Source organism: Eleginops maclovinus, chromosome 19 (genome assembly GCF_036324505.1).
Source record: "Eleginops maclovinus isolate JMC-PN-2008 ecotype Puerto Natales chromosome 19, JC_Emac_rtc_rv5, whole genome shotgun sequence".
NCBI lineage: Eukaryota > Metazoa > Chordata > Actinopteri > Perciformes > Eleginopidae > Eleginops > Eleginops maclovinus.
In genome coordinates this window covers 22,284,078-22,309,294 of record NC_086367.1, presented here as the reverse complement: position 1 = coordinate 22,309,294, position 25,217 = coordinate 22,284,078, and the positions used below count along the sequence as shown (strand labels likewise).

At 41.8% G+C, this 25,217-nt stretch overlaps 1 protein-coding gene across 1 annotated transcript in view; it reads right to left on the bottom strand.

Moving 5' to 3' along the window:
- LOC134882005 (neuronal PAS domain-containing protein 3) overlaps positions 1–25,217 on the bottom strand; it is a 252,374-nt gene that overhangs the window by 56,078 nt on the left and 171,079 nt on the right. Inside the window, exon 5 of the mRNA XM_063909647.1 lies at positions 22,006–22,095. Within this exon, the coding sequence (XP_063765717.1) occupies positions 22,006–22,095 (90 nt within the window). The remainder of the gene's footprint in view (positions 1–22,005; positions 22,096–25,217) is intronic.

Here is a 25,217-nt window from a genome sequence, read left to right as displayed (position 1 = left end):
GACCAAATGAAAACATGGAGGCTTCTGACTAATGGAATATTAAGTATCGGCGTTTCAAAATAAAAGCATGAACTGTGGGAAGGCTTTTATGGTGGAAGAGACAGTAAATACCTTAAGTGACAACAAATCTACAAATCAAAGAGGAGTAGGCCAAAATAAGAGCTTTAAAACAGGAGGAATTGCTAAATAAAGTATGTCTCTGACATAATGAACAATATAAGCTGATCATTGAAGAAGAAGAAGTATAAACATCAGAGACACTGATTAAAAACAACGAGAGTGTACACGTCAAATAACTCATTAAAACAACTCCAGCATCAAAGATGAGACATCATTAATGCACAGTGAGCAACAAGGACCACTGTGGGTGTGTGTGTGTGTGTGTGTGTGTGTGTGTGTGTATGTATGTGTGTGTGTGTGTGTGTGTGTGTGTGTGTGTGTGTGTGTGTGTGTGTAGCATGATTTAACTCAGCTTTTTTGTATTTGTCTTTAATTTCCTATAGAACGTGTGTGTGTGTGTGTGTGTGTGTGTGTGTGTGTGTGTGTGTGTGTGTGTGTGTGTGTGTGTGTGTGTGTGTGTGTGTGTGTGTGTGTGTGTGTGTTTGTCCGCTGCTCACGTGTTGATAATGTTTTCTGTGGACTCTGAGGGTGAATGTGTGTGTGTGTGTGTGTGTGTGTGTGTGTGTGTGTGTGTGTGTGTGTGTGTGTGTGTGTGTGTGTGTGTCTACAGGGCAATTAATTGAACAGTGATTGTAATGCATGGCTGCAGCCTGTCGGGAGCCCCTACAAGGCTTTCAATGCAGACAAAGACAAAGGGCGCACACGCACACACACACACACACACACACACACACAGGAAAATAGCTAAAATGCATAGAAAAACAGCAAACACACACACTCTCTCTGACACACGCAGTGGTGTTCCCTCAGGATCTCCACATTCAGCTGCTGTGACCTTGACAAGAACACAAACTGCTGCTCTCTCTTTCTGTTTCTCTCTTTCTGTTTTTTTGTTTTACTTCCATTCAAGTCTCTCCACCTCCATCTCTGTCTGACTCTGTCTCCATCTGCTTATACATTTATACATTTCCTCTCTCCTGAAACTCATCTTGCTTCCATTTCCGTATGACTTTTACAATCAAATCTCTGCAGCTTCCTTCCTCCGTCGCTGACCAACTTCAAGTCAGGTATTCAGGGGATACTCTTGATAGTAAAGACAATTAAAGCAAGTAAACACCCCCAACATTGAGCATAAAACAACACCGTTTTCAGACACACAAACACTGAGAGGTTCTGCAACAGCACTTTCATGACGACAAAATAATGTCCCCCTTCTTTCCCACAATGCAACTGCTTTGATAAGACCCTACCAGTGGGTTGAATGCTCTTCGAAACATCAAACCCCCAATTCGTTCACACTGTCCTTCTGCCCACTAGAGCTGTAAATATGTTTTTCATTTCAATTAAGCGATCAGCTGTTTTATGAAGTCACAACTTTACATGAAAACCAAATGGAAATCTTAAATAAACCAATGAATAAATGAGTTAGTTTGAGAGGCACACACAGGAAGTCAGAACAGTGGATATACAGACTAACACATTGATGGTTTGCTGTTGACACTACGCAAAATACAAATTATCGCCCATTAATCCGTCTAGTGCCAGCAGCGTCTACAGTGGTGACTGTTTGAAGCTGGAAGGAGAAAATAAAACCTTCCTTTTTATTCATTATTAATAAAAGTGCCTTTCCAAACATCATGTTTTTCATTATAATGGTATTTAGACATCCTTCAGACAGGAAAGGTATTTCTTTGTGTATTTGAGTGTGTCTGTTAATCCATGATGTACATTTAAAGTGTATCATGCATTTGAAAACTAAGTACAAAGTAAAGTTCATCAATCTAAAATCCTCCGTCCTCTGTCACTGAGAAGTTTGTGGCGCCTCTGTTTCCTCGCTGCCAGAGCGATAGCTGCCTCTCAGTATCTGCAAAACAACTGTGAGCGTCTGCCGCCACCGCCGCCGCCGCCACCGCCGCCTCTCGGCTACGTCTGATTATGTATGAGTTGTCTATTAGATAGGGATTTAGGGAACATGAGCTATACTGTATATCAGGATATGATCTGAGGACAATCTGTGGGCTTCAAACAGAGCGGCAGACGCTGCTGACGGAGAGGCTTCACTATCTGAAATGACTATTTGTTTTCAATTTCACATTCCAGCTGATTTCCTCTGGATCGGGGCACCGAGAGGTTATTACCGACACACACACAAGCCTGCAGGACCAGGGAGAACGACAATGTGTGTGTGTGTAGGTAAGTGAGTGTGTGCAGAGTGCTTTATGTTTCACATCATTGAGACTAGGTGTGTGTACGTTAGGAAACATGAAGTATTTATGAATTGTATCAACAGAAAGGTAATCAATGTTAGTGTTGAGGTGTGTAACTCTGGATATATGTTGTGTCTGCAGGTTTAAGAACATATACTGTACGTAAACAATATGACATGTAAAGGGATTTTATATTGCTGTGAGGCGTCAAATGAAAAGAAAAAGTCAAAAGTAAAGTCTATAATACTGAACGATTCCTCCCATAATGCCACACTTCATAAGACTCACTTGTTTCAGTTTTCTGTTTGACATCTAAAGTCCACTTAAAAACAACCATGAATTTCCTGCAAAGGCAACAGGAGACTATTGTTAAACTGAGTGAGTTTATGATTAAAATATAAACATTAAACATGAAGTGTTATGGCTTTTTAAATCTGCACAAATCAATATCTTTATTTAAAAATGGATCAGTGTAAAACCCACTGATAATTACCTCAAACTCTACTTCAACTCGGCTGCACAAATGACTACAGATCATTTTGGCCTCCTAAATCTGGTCCAAACATTCTTTCTTTCTTTAAATAAAGCCCATCAATTGTTCTATATTTATTATCATCCATATAGACCTTATGATCCATCATCAGAAATCTAGTGACAGCGCAATAAAGGCAGGAAACGTGAGCAAATATTTATTTGAATTCAAGTAAAATGTCTTTTTAGAATTATATCAACTCTGAGGAAGAACCAGAACCTCTCTTTCTCTTATACTGTAAATATCAGTGAATAAAGCGTTCAAATAAAACATAGTTTTGCTGTGTGGAGTGTATTCTTAGGTAGCAATGTGTAGACAAAGAGACTCAATGTTCTATGGAAAATGTGTGTGTGTGTGTCACTGGGTATGTTATTGTAGGTGTTGTGTGTAGGAAGAGAAAGTGCATGTGCTTTACTTTACACTGCCTGTGTGTTTGAGTCTGAGGTTGATGTTGTTTATGACTGTCTTTGAATACTAGAAACTATATATTTGTGTGTGTGTGTGTGTGTGTGTGTGTGTCTCCCTATCAGTTAGACAAGTCATTATTCTTGGCTGACAGCACTCAGCTCCCGCTCCTCGGCCAGGTAATGAATTCTCCTCCAGATAAAGAAAATAAAAATCATCTTTAATTTCTCCGCCTCGCCGTTGTGTAAACTCTGATTCTTTCCGCCCGGGTGCGTTGGATTCGCCGGCTGGCCGCTCCCCTGCTGCCTGAGAGATGATGACGGTGAGGTAGACGCTCCGCCGCGGATGACAGCGCCGACGTGAAATATGATGGATAAAGGGTGGAGGCTGCCGGTGTGTGCATGGACTCAAACACACACACACATATGCAGAGAGGCTCAAACAGGAATACAGAAACACATGTGCTGGTATTTCCATTTGATGTTATATTGTATCCTTTATGAATCTGTACGTTGCTCAAATTGTAAGAGTAATGAAGACTGTGTTATGTTTCATGTTACGTGTTTTGAGCGTATTTTTATTTGCAGCATTTCGTTTAATAACTCGCGCTTTTATTGAACGTTGCGCAAAAAGATGTTCCTTCCTTTTTTGATGTGTTATTTGCGTCGTTTTTAAAGCTGCAGCACGGTTTCCCTAATGGAAATGTTTGGGACATTGTAACGCGTTTGCACCTGTCAGCCAACGTAGTTAAAGGTGCAGAACTTTAACAAAATAATACAAATACATTCATGTTTACTTCGAGTTCATCTGCATCATTAGAGAAAGTGTTTTTTACAAAGTTCATGAAAAGAAGGGGACCCAGTATTGAACCTTGGGGTGCTCCATATTATATATATTCACCCAGATGCATTTTTTTTTTGCCAATTCACAAATTAAAAACTACATTTGAACTGAAAACAGAGACAGAAGGAACAGAGAAAATGAGACTGCATCTATTTTCCATACGGGCTGAAGCTCTGACAATGAGCCACATGACTGACAATTAATCAGTTGTCTGACGCACACACACAGAGCTTGTCAGAGCTTCAGCCCGTATGGAAAATAGATGCACAGTCTCATTTTCTCTGTTCCTTCTGTCTCTGTTTTCAGTTCAAATGTAGTTTTTAATTTGTGAACACGCACGCACGCACGCACGCACGCACGCACGCACGCACACACACACACACAATAACTGCTCTGCTACCATCACACAGTGGGCTTCTAATTTATACCTGAGATGTCAAATCAGACACACACACACACACTCACACACACTCCCTGATGTGTGCTGCGTTTGTTTTATGCCCCATCTGCTCTTTCTCTCCCCACCGTCCCATTACAGTTAAACTACAGCTAAGGGTGCAGACAGGGGACAAAAAGGACGTTCACTATGCAGCAGTTTGACATGAGACCATGTAGCCTCAGCAGTGGCAGCGTGTACAGCAGGATAGAGACGGCGTTAGGCATTTCAATTATAAAGAAATAACAAAAACTAATATTCATTTTCAATAACTTGTCAGTGTGGTTTTTTTAATCTAAATCTGTCAGAAGGATTAAAGAGTTTGTGCAGGAAAAGTGCAGTTCATTGGAGCAGATTACAAAGCAGACACACAAATTAGCTTTAACTTTAATTAACATTCCAAGATAGGGCCTGGTGCTGCATTCATGTGCTGTTGGAATGATGGGGAAACGTGGTAAAAGTCATGCAAACACCCGTTCAAATCAGAAGAGCAACTTTAAAACAGCTATCGAAATGTTGTCAAATGCTTTGAGGCAATAAATACAACACATCTTCTTTATAGCATCCATGTTATTTCTGCATCTAAACTCCAAAGATGGACCAAAAAGACGAAGATTAGTGAATGCATGACTTCCCTCAGAAAGGACTTGGCTCCTCAAGAGTCGTTCTCGATCAAATACAAATATATTTTCCCAGGATTGCTGACACTGATGCAAAGTCTTCCTGACATTAAAACTATCCATGAATATTAGAGCATCACTTTCATGTAAAGATATAGTTATGTTCCTCTCTGTCTTTACTTTCTTCCCCGCAGGTCTTAAAGGGTTAACATCACCTGAGACGTCGAGTGATTTGCAGTAATTGCAGGGTTTCTTTCTTTTCTGTGATTTTAATTCAAACTTCTAGCTCAAATTACCACCCCCCCCAAAACCTCGCTGCAGACAGGCCGACTGATAACACTAATCCTGCACCGATCGAACGCCCGCTCATTCTGAGCTCTCACTTTATTTTCTCCTTCTGTCTGCTGAGTCTGAAGGAGGAACGTTCTTCAAACTCTGTGAGAAACAAGTTTAGTTTTGCAGGATTATAAAATCATTTGGGTCGTTACATAGTGTTGTGTCAGACACTCGGATGATCTCAGTGCATTTCATCATAAAGTTGGCTCAGCTAAAACGCTTCATCACTTTCATGATTTCAGTTTCATTCAGATTTCATCCATTGGAAGAAATTGAATATCAAATGTATTGATTCTGACGAGACTACTAAAGGTTTCTGTTCATGTAAAGGGTCTGCAAAGGGGAACATCCCTCAAGATGCAGTCTCTCTCCCAACCCCCTATGCTAAATTGGATAGAAATCAAGAACACGAGAAGAGAAATCAAGGAGCAATGTGCCGTAAAAACTAAAAGTGATGAAGAGGAGGTTAAAGGTGAAGAGAAACCACAACGGAAGAGGACGGAAAACTGATGGAAAAACAAGGGATTTCATCAATTTGAGACTGCTGCAGTTATTTAATGCAATAACAAAACAGCAACGACGGAACGAGGGGAAGATGAGTTGATGGGGTCGCTAACAGGAAGTGCAATGCATGCTGGGAAAACGACCTGCCGCCCTCCATCATGGAGCAGCGAAGCCTCAGACAATCGAGATGTGTTCAGGGCCCGTTTGAAAAAACTTTCAGTTTTCATTTCAGGACAAGAAACAAATCACATTTGTGTTTGTTCTTTAATTTATTTTCCTGCTTACTTTATAGCTATGTGTGTGTGTGTGTGTGTGTGTGTGTGTGTGTGTGTGTGTGTGTGTGTGTATGTGTGTGTGTGTGTGTGTGTGTGTGTGTGTGTGTGTGTGTGTGTGTGTGTGTGTGTGTGTGTGTGTGTGTGTGTGTGTGTGTGTGTGTGTGTGTGTGTGCTCTTTGTTTTTGTATTCTTATGTGCACCATTACAGTACAGAGTGTGTGGTCATTGAGAAACATGAGCTGTTTCACTCCTCCTGTCTCTGCCCATGTGTTCCATTAAAAACACTATCGATCCACACACACACACACACACACACACACACACACACACACCAACACACACACACACACACACACACACACACACAGGTAGTGAAAGGCCATGATAAGCAGAAACAGAGTTAATACGTCGCTCAGTTTTCATCGACAGAAAGAAAAGGTTGGACTCAGCTGACATTTATTCTGTAGTTATGAAGCACCTGTCTGTGTGTGTGTGTGTGTGTGTGTTCACCTGTCTTTGTATGTGTTTACTGTCTCCCTACTATATCCATTGTATTTCAAATGCATTATGTTGACACTGAATTACTTTATGTGCCTTTGTTTTGCACTATCTATGTATGATAGATATAAAGCAGACGTGCATGAGGTTGGAAATTGAGTTCTTAAGTTGAGACTGAATACAAGTTGAATGTCACATATTGATGTACTTGTATCTATTCTACCATTTAAATGAACCTTTTCCCATTTGTTTTCTCATACATGTTAAATAATTCCAATATTTAATACTTATTTAATACATAGTAATAATTATTTAGGTCTTTAGACGTTTAATGCTCATAAACACAACCTATGAATTCATTTACATCCATTGTGCATTTTTTCCATTTGTTTTCCTTTATGATGTTTTCCTAATAATTGTAAGAATTAAATTCAAGTTACAGCATCAAATACTTTGATATTTTAATCATTTTATACATTTTAAGACACACTTGAGGTTATTTAAGCAGAAGTGTAGGTAGCGTTCAAGTGAAGGATATAATACATAAGCTGAATGTCAGATTTAAAACACTAAAAGCAGATGTAATGTTTCAGCTGTTATTTTGGGAGACAAAAGCAAATGTCACTGTTCTTTCATTAAACTTTTATCGGCTGTTCAGAACGCCGTACAAAGCAGCTAAATAACGGCGACAATTAACCAGCGTTATCACGACGCTAATAACGAGTCGGCACGAATAAACCACAGACGCCACGTTGGGCTAATCTCCCTCCGATGGTGGATTCATTATAGATAGAAGTGAACCGTAATGACATTTATGATTTAAATATGACCTGCGCTCCGACTCTGAATAACAATGAGATTTTTTTTATCATGTGTACCTGAGGGAGAGACACAGTGAAGTTACTCAAAATTAAAACTTCATTCACTTGGAAAAAAGTAATTTTTAATTAATCATATTTTCGTTAATGACAAGGAAACATAATAAGTAATCAGTTGGATTTAATTATAATAAAGAAAGTGATGTTAATCTGTTAACTTAAAGGGGACTTTGTATACTCTTTGGGGTTTCCCTTTCCTGTAGTGTGCTATATAGGTTCATGTGCATGTTAGCCATTAGCCGCCTTTAGCTTAGCGGCGGTGACGTGAAGTCATGTGACCGTGCTGTAGTTCCTTTATAGCCCAACATTAGCCTCCTTTAGCTTAGCGGTGGTGAGCTGAAGTCATGTGACCGTGCTGTAGTTCCTTTATAGCCCAACATTAGCCGCCTTTAGCTTAGCGGTGGTGACGTGAAGTCATGTGACCGTGCTGTAGTTCCTTTATAGCCCAACATTAGCCGCCTTTAGCTTAGCGGTGGTGACGTGAAGTCATGTGACCGTACTGTAGTTCCTTTATAGCCCAACATTAGCCGCCTTTAGCTTAGCGGTGGTGACGTGAAGTCATGTGACCGTACTGTAGTTCCTTTATAGCCCAACATTAGCCGCCTTTAGCTTAGCGGTGGTGACGTGAAGTCATGTGACCGTGCTGTAGTTCCTTTATAGCCCAACATTAGCCGCCTTTAGCTCAGCGGTGGTTTAGAAATGTGTGGATGCTGCTAAAGGGAGAAGCAGCATCAGTGTGTTTGCTCTACAAAACTGCATCACATTTACAGAAAATTTGCCACTTGGGAAACCTAAAAATCGAGGTGAAGAACTTTTATGTTTGCACACATCGTTAACCACTTTACACTGACTTTAATATTGTTACTCTCTTTCTATTCTCTACTATCAAAATGTGCATTTCAGTATGCTCGATTCCCTTAGCAAAATGTTTACTACAAAAAGCACACAATGGCCTTTGTGTGCATCTTTTTTGTTTGTTATACTTTCCCCATTGCATTCAGAGTACACAGGGCATGAAACACACACACACACACACACACACACACACACACACACACACACACACACACACACACACACACACACACACACACACACACACACACACACACACACACACACACACACACACACACACACACACACAGTATAGCTTTAAAACAGACCCATGTGCACAAATCCCTGGTTATAATCGCATATCAATTTATCTGTTTTCTGCATTTAAAGAGCAGGTACTTTCATCACAACCCATAGAGGTTACAGAGCACACACACACACACACACACACACACACACACACACACACACACACACATACACACACACACACACTAAGCCAGCGCTGGTCACATCCAGTTATGCTGACATGGCCTAGCATCTGCTCGGCGGCTCCAGAATGACACCGATTTGCACTTAAATGAGTGGATTTAAGTGGCGCGCCGCCACTACCACTCGGCCATATGTGATCCCAATGTCTTTATCCTGCATTACACTGAGGAGGATGAGAGGGAGATAAGAGGGGGAGGAGGGGGGAGAGAAGAAAGGAGGAACGACAAGAGACAGGGCGGAGGGCGAGAGGGAGATTAGGAGAGACAGCGGCAGCAGGGAGAGAGGGAGAAGGAGATAAGTGGGAAAAAAGAGGCCTTAAAAAGAAAGAAATGGATCTGTAATGAGAGGGAGACGCAGCTGAGAGGAAGATGGTGGAAGAGAGAGGAAACAGAGAGGGAGGATTACACCATGAGAGGCTGGGAGAGGGAACAGTGAGGAGCATCAGCTGTTAGACAAACATTATTTGTCAGTGGTCATTACGGGCCCTGATACTACAAGCACTCTCTGCATTTCCTACAGAGAGGAAGGAGGAGCTATACAGGAATTTATTGAATTGTATTTTATTATAGCCAAACATTTAATTTATTGCTGTTTTTTGTTAACGCTATAACGATTTATTCTTAAATTTTACACAGCTCGGTTGAATACTCGATTCTGATTGGTTAATTCGGTCATTCCAGAGGTTGTGAACTCTCACTAACAGACCGTTGCCAAGGAGAACAGACCGTTGCTAAGGAGGATCAAAGGACTATGTGCACTTTGGACAAAAAACGGGAACACAGTTTTCTTTCTTTCTCAGTTTTTCCTCTGCCCTGTTTCTTTATCTCCTCACTGCTCTCCTCCCTCCCTTCCTATTTTGGCTTCCTTTTCTCCTCTTTCCTTTTATCTAGTTTGTGTCCTTTCCCTCTCCCTTTCTACCTTTCCATAATGTTTATTTCCTTCTTTTCTCCACATTTTGTCTCCCCTCTTACCTTACTTTTGCCTTTAGCCAATATCACAACTTACTACCTATCTCCTCCTCCTCCCTTATCTCATCCTTGTCTCCCTACTGTAGCCATTTTCCTCCCCTTTCCCCCTTACTCTCTAACTTTTTATTCCTTTATCTCCCCTCTTCCCTGTCTCCTTACATGATCTTTTCTCCTCCTCCTTTCCCTTCCCAACTTTCTCCCTCTGGCTGATCTCTCCCTCCCTTTTCCTCTCTCACCCTCCAGCTCATCTCTCTCCCCCTCCTCACTCTGCACCTCCCTCTCCCTGACTAATCTCCCCCCTCTTCTCTCCTCCTCCAGGTGTTTTGCAGGGATAAAGGATTGATGAAGCCATCAACTCTCTGCTCTTGACATTTACAAAAAAAACCCTCCAAGCAAACGCCTCCCCTCTCTCCCTCTCCCTCTCTCCCCCCTTCCCTCTCTTGTTATCTCTCTGCAGAGCTACCTTGCTTGTCGCTCGCCCGAACACATCATTAAGACCCAGTAATTAGGGCTCATTTGTAAAGCCAGTGTAAATAAAGGGCCCATAATGGTCGGGATATCACTCACACCGAGGCGTAAACTAGACGTGTGTGTGTGTGTGTGTTTGTGTGTGTGTGTTGGGGGACATTAGGAAATTAGCCTATGTGTCATTAGAGCGTAGTTGTGCTAGTTTGAAAAGTTGGTTGTGAAACTGAAAAAGTGTGTGTGTGTGTGTGTGTGTGCGTGCGTGTGTGTTTTGAGACAGAGACAAAAGTGTGTTTAGAAGACCTGAATTAATCACTGCTTGTGTATCGGGGGGTGCGTGTGTGTGTGTGCGTGTGTGTGTGTGTGTGTGTGTGTGTGAAAGAGTGTTTGCTGGGGAAGACAGGAGGCATTAGGAAATTAGCGCCCGTGTCATTAGCAAGAATTCGAGGTGCGTGGGGTGTAAAGGTCTTAGATTTGATTTGTGTGTGTGAGGAGAAGATGGTGTAAACACACGTAGGTTTTAAGACACATTAAAGGAGTTCATTTCAGGACTTCAGAGGGACAAATCCAAACAACACCCCTTAACTTCCTGAAAGACAACCCCATCATTATAAAGCAAGAAACAAGACCCCATTAATTGTACAAAAGGCCAAAAGTCCTCAAAGTTTCAAGAACGTGATCAATTCTGTGGACATTAAAACCCCTGCAATCTATTCTAACACTCCTACACTTCTTTAAACCTACTGTACATCTTTTAAAAAACCTTTGAATCTGTTATGGATACTTTAAAACATGCTGTGAGTCTTTTAAAACATTATGCCACATTAAGCATCCTTAAGCATCCACCTGCATCCTCTCAAGGACATTACAAACGCGGAAGCAGGAATCTGGCCAAAGACCCGTGAAATGTTTGAAAGTCAATAAGTCCTAAAACCTACATGAACCTCATCGGTACGGTCCATTCTAACATCCCTAAACTTCCTGAAACACCTATCGATAAAGGCTTTTGCAACCCCTGAAGAACCCCAGAACTGCCTCAAATATTGACCCCCTCAAAAAGTAGTACAACCTTCTCAAAAACAAGCCTTGCAAGGAACCCTTTAAACATCCCCTGAGTATCTCATTTATACCTAAAATAAAACCCCTCTTCTTAAGCACCATTAAACATCCTTTAAAGCATCCACATGCAACGTCTCAAGGACTGCAAAAACAAGGAAGCAGGACTCTCGTCAAAGACCCGTAAAATGTCTTGAAGGCCAACAAGTCCTCAAACCTACAAGAACCTCATCAGTAGTGTATTTATACACCTTGAAAACCCTCAACGGGTCCATTCTAACATCCCTAAACTTCCTGAAACACCTATCCATGAAAGCTTTTTCAAGGAGCACTGAAATCTTTTAAACAGCCTCTGAATATCTCATGTATACCTAAAATAAAACCTCTCTTCTGAAGCTTCGTTAAGCATCTTTAAAGCATCCACATGCGACCTCTCAAGGACTTAAAAAACAAGGAAGCAGGACTCTTTTCAAAAGGCCTGTAAAAAGTCTTCAAGGACACCTGGAACAACCACAAGGATCCTCATGTCTTCGTAAAGGATGGGACTCAAGGGATAATGTGAAAAAGACCCCTGTAAAGTAGTTCAAGGGCCTCTAGAAACCTCAGATATATCCTTACACACTTTAAAACCACTCGATACATCCTGTTACATCAGAACTCCACATGGAAGCATTAAATGCCTTCAAGGACGCCTGCAACCTCCACCAGATCTCGGCAAACTTTTAGTAGATGTATTCAAATTACAGGTGAAGGAATGGGTGAACTTTCATCAGACAGCGATGCGGTATTTGCATTAAACGCGGCGCGGCCTGTCAGAAGGTCAGCTTCACTGCGAGCGTCGCCTGCGACTCTCACCTCCTGATCGATGTGTTTCCCCATCGATCAGCGGCGGGGCCCGGACGGCGAGTGTCAATCAATCTGGAGCCTGCCTATAAAAATGATTGCTTGTCGATTTGTTTATTTGCATTTAATGATCTTAATTACCATTCCCAGGGCACACACACACACACACACACACACACACACACACACACACACACACACACACACACACACACACACACACACACACACACACACACACACACACACACACACACACACACACACACACACACACACACACACATTTATTCCTCTCTTTATTCATATATTGAGGTCAGACTCTCATCACCTTCCCCCGCACTCTCTTCCCTTTCCTCCAAATATTACTCATCTAAATTGTTCAGAATAAGTCAGAGAGGGGAGGGTAGACTTCCTCTCATCTGTGGTATTCCTGGCTCAACTAAATAACCCCAAAACCTCCCATTTTATCCTAAAATGAAAGTGAAATCCGTGTCCTGTTCTGCCTAGTGACTATACATACATACAACATATATGTATGTGTGAATGAAGAGCTGCTTTATTCTGTACTTATTGCTATGTTTTATGTATTAAAAGTGTGTTGTTTCAATCGAGTTTTTATGAATCTTTACTCTGGAAAGTGTCTTTGAGTTCCTTTTATAGATAAAGTGTGTTATTATGTGAATGAGGTCCTCACAACTATTGTAAATAGACACACACACACACACACACACACACACACACACATTCCTCTCCCACTTCCATAAAACAAGCATCAATTTTGGTCTCCGACGGCAACGCTGATCTCTTTACAGCCTCCACAGCATCAAAGTAACGGCCGGCCGTAAATCTGAAGCTCGGGAGGAGGGGGAGGAAAGAGGAGAGAGGAGGGTCACATATAAGGAGAAGGAAAGAGGGGGGAAAGAGGAGTAGGAGAGGAAGGAGATAGAAGAGGATAATATGAGCAGAAGAGGGCAGAAAGGTGAAGATGGTTAGAGGAGGAAAGGGGAGAAGAAATAGGAGGACACATTAAAAGGAGAAGGAAAGAGAAGGGAAAGGAAATGAGGGGGGAGAGGAAGGTTAGGGAAAAGGTGAAAAGAGGTGAGGATGAAGAGGAGGAAGAGTGATAAGAAACAGGAGAAGGAAAGGAAGGGAAGAATGCAAGGGTGAGAGGAGATAAGGGAGGAGAGGAGAGGTAGGTGGAGGGAAGGAAACAAGGTGAGAGTAAAGGACAAAGGATGAGAAAAGGCCAGAGGAACGAAAGGAGAGTAACAAAAACAAGGCTAAAGAGGAAGGAAGAGGAAGAGGAAGGAAGAGGAAAGGAAAGGAAAGGAAAGGAGGAAATTAGGAAACAAGATAGGAAGTGAGCAGAAATGAGAGATAAACAAGATGAAAGGAGATGAGGTAGGATCACACACACACACACACACACACACACACACACACACACGCACACACGCACACACACACACACACACACTTTAAATGCAGCCTGTTATTTCCAAATGATTAAATGTCTACATCTGAAGAGGAGCGTTCAAAACTGAGAGAGATGGAGACTAAACTGAGTCACCAGGCTTTATAATGCAGTACATCTACAACTAAACTTTGTGTTTGAAGAAAAGGACTGGAAATATGTCGCGAGCCAATAAAAAACCTTGACTGAGGAAACAGATTTAAAAGATCTCTGCTGTTCACCGGTCCGTCGAGAGCCCCTGCGTTCACTCACCCGCCTGAAATAAAAAAAACCTTTGATTTGAATCCTTTCAGCAGCGTGTCCTTGTGAAGGTCAGCGCACCTGCAGCCTCACCTTCAGCGCCTCTGAAGTGCACGACGGTAACGTGACGTCCAAAACACACACACACACACACACGCGCGCGGCTGAATCCCGACATGTTGGAATGTCTTTGTAATACCGTGAGGTCAAACACCCCCACTCAGCTTCCACCATCACTCACGCCTCTTATGCATGAAAAGAAGAGTGGGTGGAGAGTGTGTGTGAAGCTCCATAACCAGCTGAGAGGTGTGGGTGTGTGTGTGTGTGTCCTGCAGCATGTCAGAGTGACCTGCTGTCCGTCTGTCTGTCTCTGGTGTATGAAAGTATCTCTTCTGACTGTAAATCCGCTCCGTGCGGCAGAGCTCCACCTCTGACCTCACACTGCAGCTTCATACATTTCAATGGCCGCCGTCTATAAAGCCCTGTGTCTAGACACCACACACACACACACACACACACACACACACACACACACACACACACACACACACACACACACACACACACACACACAAAATAAAAAACTTCTTCCCCTCATCCCTATCTGCAACCATTTATATTTAACAGCAGACACACAATGACAGACCACACACACCTGCACACACACTTGCACACACACACCCTCACCTATTAAAGCGATTGTATAATATATTATCAGAACTAGATGGCAGCTCTGGAGTCAGTGTCATCAATTATCAATGAAACTTTGAGTGTGTGTGTGTGTGTGTGTGTGTGTGTGTGTGTGTGTGTGTGTGTGTGTGTGTGTTCAAGTTCACCAAGGTTGCTCAATTAACTGTGACCTTCCTCCTGTTCACCCCTCCTTCTCTTCATCATCTTCAACCCGTCTCCTCCCTCCTCCTCCTCCATCTCCCAGAATGCCCCTCTTTGACCTCATGCAAACGGCCGACCTCCCGTATTAAAAACACAGGAAAGGGAAAATGAAGTGATGAAGAGGGGGAGAGGGTGACAAGAGGAGGAGTAATAAGGGGGAAAGTCAGTGAAGAAATATATGATAAAAAGATATATGCATAGTATGTAATAAATACTTAAAGTACTCAGAATATAAACTAGAATACATGAAGTGAAACACTTTGAAATACAACATAAAACTACATGTAATAAAAAGTATGATAATAATACAAAATAATAGAGAAAAAGAAACCAAAACAAGAAGAAAGTTTGAAGTATGATAAATACACTCTAAAGAATAGCAGATGTTCTTTTAGCATAAATGCTTTAAATTACCGTAATGATGTATTTTGGTACATGGGAAGTATGTTGAAGGTATAGGGCTTCTTCCTGCTCAGCACAGTAGATAAACATGTTTGTTAAATATAAAAAACCCTCTTCCTGAAGCTCAGACTATCAGATACACACTGTTTGAAAACATCCAGAGTGTGTGTGTTGCAGTCAGAGGTCTGTTTGCAGGTGTGTGTGGACATCAGTGGTGGACACTGAGAGACCAGAGGAGAGAAAGCAGCCGACAGACTGACAGTCTGCAGGAGCTGCTTAATGCTAATACATTCAATGTTCCCCTGCAGACCAGCAGCAGCCCACTGGGAATACTGGGAGGAGAGCGTGTGTGTGTGTGTGTGTGTGTGTGTGTTATTGCCAGCTCCTCTGAGGGAATGTGGATTGGAGTGAAAGAGAGCAGAGATCAGGCTCTGCCTCGCTTTCCAATGACCCTCTGTGTGTGTGTGTGTGTGTGTGTGTGTGTGTGTGTGTGTGTGTGTGTGTGTGTGTGTGTGTGTGTGTGTGTGTGTGTGTGTGTGCGTGTGTGTGTGTGTGTAGCGAGCACAAAAACCCCCATGTGCAAGTGTGGGCAGAATGACCTTGCACACGTGTGTGTGTGTGTGAACCACTGGAGAGCCTCTTTAAATGACAAAGACAGAAACAAATCGCTTCACACACCTCTGACATACACACACCCACACAAACACACCCACACCCACACACACACACACAAACCAGTCATCTGGAAGCAGGCCAACTCAATCCAGTGAACAATGGGAGAGAGAGAGAGAGAGAGAGAGAGAGAGACAGACTAATCTGTCGATCACCACACACACATTAGTGTGAAACAACAGCAGTAGAGTAGCACAGTACATTTACTCAAGTACTTTTATTACCGGAGCATCATCTAAAGGTTCTTATTCTTATATATCAGAGGTTCATTTAGTGCGTCTTACTCTACTAAATCTTTTGTATAAGTTATTTAAAATGTAGATTCATAATATACATATTATATCGGAGGACAGCAACGTGAATCAACTTAATAATAAACTGCAACGTTAAAGCACAGGACCATTTCCTGTAGTACGTTTAGTGTTTCTATGCTGTGGTATAAGTACTTAAATAAGAGTAAAAAAATGAAAAAATGAAGGTTAGAAAATCGTCATTGCAGCCCATAATTTACTAAAACTAACGTCATAAGAGAAAGATCTTAAACAAAACACTATTTTTCTGGATTTTAAAAAATAATCTTTTTATTTTACATTAAAATGATTGGATTTTGGTTAAAATGTATTCCTTAAACATTAGAACCAGCATTAAAAAATGTGTAAGATGTTTTATATATTCATAACTGAACTTATATTTATGTTACTGCAAAATTAATAATAATAGATTCAATTTAAAAAAGCACTTTCTGATATTCTTCGGGATTATTGAAAACATTGCTTTAAATCAGGTTCAATATAAAATCTGTTTTCAGTCACATCGTTTTACGACTTTTCAATATGACTCGAAGAAACTGAGAGCATCTTTGTTCTCAGAAAAGACGCCAATTTAAAGCGAAATATTCCTTTTACCTGTTGGCCATGCATTAAGTGTAAGCAAATAAATAATGTTATTTCTTCTTGTTTTGGTTTCTTTTTCGCTATTATTTTTATTATCATACTTTTTATTACATGTAGTTTTATGTTGTATTTCAAAGTGTTTCACTTCATGTATTCAGTTTATATTCTGAGTACTTTAAGTATTTATTACATACTATGCATATATCTTTTTATCATATATTTCTTCACTGACTTTCCCCCTTATTACTCCTCCTCTTGTCACCCTCTCCCCCTCTTCATCACTTCATTTTCCCTTTCCTGTGTTTTTAATACGGGAGGTCGGCCGTTTGCATGAGGTCAAAGAGGGGCATTCTGGGAGATGGAGGAGGAGGGAGGAGACGGGTTGAAGATGATGAAGAGAAGGAGGGGTGGACAAGAGGAAGGTCACAGTTAATTGAGCAACCTTGGTGAACTTGAACACACACACACACACACACACACACACACACACACACACACACACACACACACACAAAGTTTCATTGATAACTGATGACACTGACTCCAGAGCTGCCATGTAGTTCTGATAACATATTATACAATCGCTTTAATAGGTGAGGATGTGTGTGTGCAAGTGTGTGTGCAGGTGTGTGTGGTCTGTCATTGTGTGTCTGCTGTTAAATATAAATGGTTGCAGATAGGGATGAGGGGAAGAAGTTTTTTATTTTGGAAGTATAAAAGGAGTGTAGACCAAAACATTGAAGAGAGTAAAGTGTGTGTGTGTGTGTGTGTGTGTGTGTGTGTGTGTGTGTGTGTGTGTGTGTGTGTGTGTGTGTGTGTGTGTGTGTGTGTGTGTGTGTGTGTGTGTGTGTGTGTGTGTGTGTGTGTGTGTGTGTGTGTACTCTCCCACACTGCTGCATATGTTGGCCTGGCATGAAGCAGATCTGGCTGCGGACCACGGTTGGGCGTAACGGGCGAAAATCCAGCTGACTAATTTGGGTCTGGCCGGGACGACACAGTTATTATTTTCCTCTGGACCATCAGGCAGAGGACACACAGCCATCTGCTGCTCCACACACACTGACACACACACATACCAAAACAGACATATACACACACACACACACACACACACACACACACATCTCAATTAGATCACTAAGAGGGCAGCTGCAAGCATCGCCTGGTCTCATAAACAGAGTCACACACAGACAAAAACATTAATACGTACATGAACACACACACACACACACACACACACACACACACACACACACACACACACACACACACACACACACACACACACACACACACACACACACACACACACACACACACACACACACAGTGCTGTTGGATCAACAGGGTGTTACAGAGAGACAGACTCTCCTGCTGTCTACAGAGAACGACAGGACGTGTTTTCATCCACCTGGTTCATGTGCAATTCAAATGAGCATGTTTTTCTCATACTGCCTGTGCTGCAGCTCCTCTTTTCACCCTGTGTCTGAAACCAGAGTCCAGTCTGCTCTGATTGGTTAGCTGGCCGGCTCTGTTGTGATTGGTCAACCTGCTTAGAGATGTCCCGCCCCTTAGCCTATCACGTGCAATGCGTTGGCGCGCTACCCAATAGAAGCGCCAGGATTAGGTAGTGATGTCATCGTGTTCCGGAACCAAACAAAGGAGTCCAATGGAGGCGTTATTTAGGCGAACAGATCAGTGATATCAAAAGCCAGGTAATCAAGTGAAAGCCCTGTATTGATAGCTCAAATATCAGATAATTAAATGTCCCAATATTCGACACTGCTATTGTAGAGGAAGGCAGAAGCTTTTCATCTCCTTTCTTGTGGAAGTTAAACTTTTCCAAGTATTTTCCTTTGTTTCGACTTCATTGATCAGATTTCCTCTGGTTTCTCTGTCTTACAGGAGGTTACCTAGACATGTGAGTATTAGAGCCTAAAACAGCAACGTTTTTATATCGTACCGCTGCTAACATTTAACATGCCTAGATTGGATTATTGTCCCAATTAAGGTACAGGTTAAAAACTCTGTGAGGCAAATGTACAATTTTAGGCTGTATGAATAAAATAACCTTCACTGTTTGGATCCAAACTCTTTCAGTCAATAATGCTGACAGAAAATGCAGTACACGTGTCAATTAATCCACCTTTTGAGTTTACTATCACATGTAAGAAGGGTAATGCCAGCTCTTTTTGTTCATCTTCTGGATATTTAAAATAAACGTTTAGGCGACAATCGGACCGAGAATTGAAGAAGAAGAATGGGACGATGAAACCCTCTTTATTGTCACATACATGCACACAGCAGAGCAGACACAGTGAAACTGGTCCTCTGCATTTAACCCATCCTAGTACTAGGAGCAGTGGGCAGCTATCGTGCAGCGCCCGGGGAGCAATGGGGAGGGGGGATTTGAGGTGTCTGGTGCATTGCTCAAGGGCACCAGAGCAGGGCCTAGGAGGTGAACTGGGACCTCTCCAAGTAGCAGTCCACTTTCCATATTTCATGTCTGTTTGGGGACTTGAACCGGCGACCCTACGATCCAAGCCCCTACTGACTGAGCCACTGCTGGACTGTATGTATAAATGCTGTAAATGATGGAGTTTATTTGCTGTATTTTTGGTCTGATATTTAAGTGTGATATTTTTCTTAAATAACAGACAAAGCTTCCTTAAACAAAGTGATTAAAAGTCCACCTCCCCTCGCTGACTGCCTGAACTTTTTCCTGCGGAGAATCAAAGAATATAAAACTGGAGACAAACAGTGTATGTTGGATTTGTGGGGGTTACTCCAACTTTGCTCAGCGACCATGTTTAATTAAAGCTCGGCTCTTTGTTAATGACTCCATTAACGAGCTGTTTGATTGGCCGGCCCCGTCCGCCCCGTCTCGTCAAAGAGAAAACGAGTTAAACCGGCAAATCCTCTTTACACATAAATCTGCCCGACGATTGTTTCAGCGCCGGCCACCGAGCGAGAGAAATTCATAACCTCGTCAATTTGTCAAAAGGCTTAAAAAAAATATATGAAGAAACACCCCCCCCCTTCCCTTCGTCGCCTGCCACCCTGCCATTTCTCCAACGATGTAATTAAAGTTGAAAAATAATTAGCGATATATTTTCTTTCCCTTTAAGAAAAAAACGTACAGAGGGAAGGGCAGTGATTAAAAAAGCAAAGAGGAGGAAGGGAGAGCAATTACGAGGACGGAGGTTGACGAACTCTGTGTACACATGTAGGATTACAGGGTGAGACTCGAACAAGGCAAAGACAAGCTCTCCCCCCCGCTTGTCTCTCACTTTTCCTTCTATAAAATCGGCGTGCCACTTCTTCAGCAGCTGATAAAAAGCCACCAGAACAAGATAACCAGCTCAGCGGCGCTGGCAGAAAAAGCTTAGGGGACCCAATTTGACAATTAATCAATTATTTGATAGAAATCATCAATCAATCTCGGTGGGGGAATTAATCCAGGATTGAGGGGGGTGGGTGGGGGGGTGGCAAAGAGAGATGGGGTGAGAGTGATGTGCCTTCCTCTTTAATTTGGTAAACTGATTGGGCTTCCATATCTGAGAGCTTCCTATGTCTAATGCTCAGAGACAAGAGTTCACATTAGACTAATGGAAGGGGGAGAGACCGTACGTATGGCAGTAAATAAGAGTTGCTTTCAGGAAGAAACAATGCTCCATGCTCACTGATATCAGAGTGGATATGTGATCCATGTCTGGACATTAAACACACTGATTTCTGTGAATTGCATTCATTATAAACGATCATAACGCTAAGTAGCTCTATCAGTAACCTCAGCACTCCACAGATAAAGCTGTGCCACGGAGCGTCAAAACAAAAAGGGATTATTGACCTCTTTAAATCCAGAACCAAAGCTGAATAGACTACGAGGGAACACAGTATGAACCACTTTCTCAACCACTTATGCTAAGTATGGACAAGCAGCCGATCATGGGTAGTTTAAACACCCTTTTACACACTTCAAATGTCCATAATTTTGTCAAGTGCAGGCTGAGCACCTTTGCAAAAATGGCAGCTGAATGAAGTTCCTCGTTGATGCTTGAATACTTATTTGGAAAACACACGAGCGGCAAAGAAAGCCACCACATTTTAGAGATGAGACACTGTAAATACATGCCATGCCTCAGAGTGTAAAGAAGTTGTTGTATTTGTTGAAAAGCATGGAGCATTTTTCACGTGCATGGATGGTGGCAGGCAGTGCATGAAGGAAAAGGAAAGAGGAGAGGGTTTCATGTTATCGTTCTGTCAGTGCTGTGTTGCATTCAAGTACCGTGGGAACCTGCTAGAGGTGAGTTTTAAGAGCTGATAAAAGCAGCTTTATTTCTCCCTGCATGTGATCTTTTAACGATGACCACAAAGTGTGCAAAAGTTGCTTCCTGTTTCTGTAACACATAAAAGCAGTTTGCTCAGAAGCTGACAGAAGCTATGAGGTAAACACACACACACACACACACACACACACACGACTTGTCAATACTGACTTATTAGCGCCTCCAAGGTCGATGAGCCGACCTTCAGGATGGATGCCTGTCTCTATTAACAGGAACTGCTGGAGAGTGAACCAATTGAGACGCAGAACTCGTTACCAAGCTGACAAAGTACAATGAAGTGTCACACACACACACAGCCAGACACACACACACACAGGAGCACACAAGCACACACACACACACAGGAATAAAATATGCATTGTCGCTCGCTGCACAAATCAACAACCGTCCGACGAACTGATGAGATTTGAAATGAGCCTTAATTTGTTGGGAATTGTCTTTGGTAATGATGAGAGGGAGGGAGACAGAAGAGAGAGAGAGAGAGAGAGAGAGAGAGAGAGAGAGAGAGAGAGAGAGAGAGAGAGAGAGAGAGAGAGAGAGAGAGAGAGACGGAGGAGGATTTGCAAGAAACAAAATAACCAAAAAGCTCCGACTGAGCTGAAGGGAGACTGATCTGTATTTATTTTAGAGGAAGAGGTAGACTTTTATCTGTAACAGAGTATTTGTTACAATATAATACATCTACTTTCGCTTGAGTAAAGAGGCTCAAAAATAGACAGGTAATGTGACACACACACACAGCCACACACACAGGTGTATCTCTTACCTGTGACAGTCCCAGGTAGATGGAGACGGTCTCAGAGATGTAGAGGAAGCGTCCCTCCTTATTTAGTGCAAATACAAACCCGTCCAGAGACTGAAACACAGAGAGAGAGGATTTAGATTCAGAAACACTTTCAAATAATAATGTGTTTTGCAAATACAGAATCAAAACTGAAGCTGTAGTTGAGACACAGTCCAGACAGGTCGACGGTTTGATGACTGCATGTAAGAGAGAAAAGGTACACATAGACGGATAGTTGAAGGGCTATCCAATCACATCGCCCCCTGGTCGAATCAGTACAAAGTTCAGGATAAAAAAGCTCCACAAACTAAAATATATTTATATTTCAAATGAATAAATAAAGTAAATAAATATATTTTATGATAGGAACATTTATTATTGTTGACTATCATCAACAAACAGTTTTATTATTAATAGTAAATATACCCTCTGTGTTACCAACTACATTTGTTCTCAAATTGAACAAAGTACTTTATCCAAGTAGCTTCCTCTACACACACTGATACAGTAACATCAGATGTGCTAAAGGTAGACACTGCGCATGCACACACACACACACACACACACACACACACACACACACACACACACACACACATATATAAGAGTGTGTCTAATGTTGCATTTATGTGAAAATCACGGCGGAACACTCGACTTCAGCAGCGAATCACACACACACACACACACACACACACACACACACACACACACACACACACACACACACACACACACACACACACACACACACACACACACACACACACACACACACACACACACACACACACACACACACACACACACACAGCAGCACAACACAATGTCAGTGTGTCCAATGCTGTCGTTATGAGAAGATCATGGCAGAACACTCGACTCCTTCAGCACAATACACTGATCCCAACACACACACACTCCACACACACAATGGCATTATTACTCCTGAGGTCAGGCAGGTTAATTACATGTGATGCCCTACTGTTGCTGCCGATACACCGGGTCTCTGTGCGTGGTGTGTGTGTGTGTGTGTGTGTGTGTGTGTGTGTGTGTGTGTGTGTGTTATATGACTGTTTCTCTGTTATTAGTATTAGCGGTTTAATGCAGTTGTGGGACAGAGAGAGATAAAGGAAGTGAAGCAGAAGAGATATTAAATGGACGGAAAGTGCTGTTTGGTGTTGACCTTTAACCCGCTATAACTGCCATAATGTGTGTGTGTGTGTGTGTGCGTGTGTGTGTGTGTGTGTGTGTGTTTCTCTGCCTGTGTCCGTTCAGTTGTCCTCTCAGCTAATGACATGTTAATGAGATGTTAATCGTCAATGAGCCTCATCAATGTCCGTCCATGCTGGGTTCCTCATTAACACACACTCTCTGAGGCTTCCCGTCTCTGTGTGTGTGTATGTGTGTGTGTGTGTGTGTGTGTGTGTGTGTGAGCTGGGTTTAGTGTTTGTAACATGCACACAGGTCCGGTTGTGTGTGTGTTGTCAGTTCTGGTCCAGATCTGTCCTCCACGTTGGCGCTGTTTACATGAGTCGTCCTCTAACGAGTCACTTACGCCTCACACGGATGCTAACTAGCGTAGCGCGGTAGCATATATGATATTATCCAGATTTCTGATTAAAATGCACGATTCAGGTTGGAATCAGACCCCAGAACATTGTTTTCCTTGGCTGTACGATCCAATAAAAGTAGTAAAAGCCACAAAATGGTGTTAAAAAACTGTATGACTCATGTTTGAATGTGTCTGAGGGGGTTAGCTGGGGTCGTCATATCGAGGTTTTTAATTATATCATTCAATAAGGGCTATTTTTAACAGAGCTAAAAGCAGTATTATTCATTCACCAAATGTGTTTTTTACAAAGAGTTTTGAATCCCAAGGGATATTTCAATCATTTTGGGACACAAGCAACACATTTCAGCTGCTTATTTATGCTGAATATAAGACAACTGATGAGCAATCCCCATGTTTACCGTCATTCTCATCAAGGTTTTACGTAACATGTACAAAAGCGAAAATCTGAATAACGTTGATTCTAAGCTCCTATAAAAAGGTGTTTTTCCTAAACTTTTTCCTCTATTTTCCACGATAGAGTAAGGTATTGTGACACAACGATTACGCCCCTGCAGCTCATGCCTCCATAGCATTAATAAAACATAAAATAAGAGAAGAGGTCTCGATGTTAGGATGTATAACTCTTTCTCTTATGGTGCAACAGCTTTTATATTAACCAGTCATGCCATCATTAATTACATTGTAATCTGAGTTTTTCAATTAGAATTGTGCTGTAATATTATATTTTAACGGTACTATGTATTAATTGACCTGTACTTTTATCTTATTTCCCAGTTGTTTGTGTGACAGAGATTATGCAATGGTTTGAGTGTTTGTTGATTGTTAAGAACCTGCTCAAATCTGGCATAAATCATCTCTTCTCTTTTCTGAGATTAATGTTTTTGTACGCATCGTCCTTTTTCAAATAAATTGGATTTATGGTTATTGCAAACCTTCTGTTTTCCTGTGTTTTGTTCTACATATTCCATCCTGGATGCTGGTAAGATTCCTGCAATATACATTAAGCCTCTGCAGGTCATGGATTACCTCTTGCCCTCTTGAAGTAACACAATATCACAAAAAAGGAGCTTCATTTACAGCAAACTTCAGTTTTCAGTGTTTAAGTCTCTTTTAAAGATGCATATAAGTGGAAATCAGAGTTAAGGTTATTGCAAACCTTCTATTTTGTTCCATATATTCCATAATGGACGCAGGTAAAGTGTCCTGCAATATTGTGGCTCCACCTTTAAGCCTCTGCAGGTCATGGATTACCTCTTGCCCTCTTAAAGCAACACAATCTCACAAAAAAAGAAACACAATTGATAGCAGTTTTCAATTGTTGAAGTGTCTTTTTAAGATGCATATTGGTAAAAATCTGAATTATGCTGATTACAAACCTTAATTTCCCTGTATTTTCTTCTGAATCTTCCATAATGGAGGAAAGTTAAGTGACCTGCCATATTGTGGCTCCACCATTAAGCCTCTGCAGGTCGTGGATTACTTGCCGCCCTCTCAAAAGTAACCCTACAGTGAAACAGGGGAGCGTGCTGAGATGTGGAGATAATCACAAGCTGTGTTTTTCTCTTCGTACAGATTCATCATCCGGTCTGATTGAGGTCCAGGTTTAGCAACGCGCAGCTCCAGG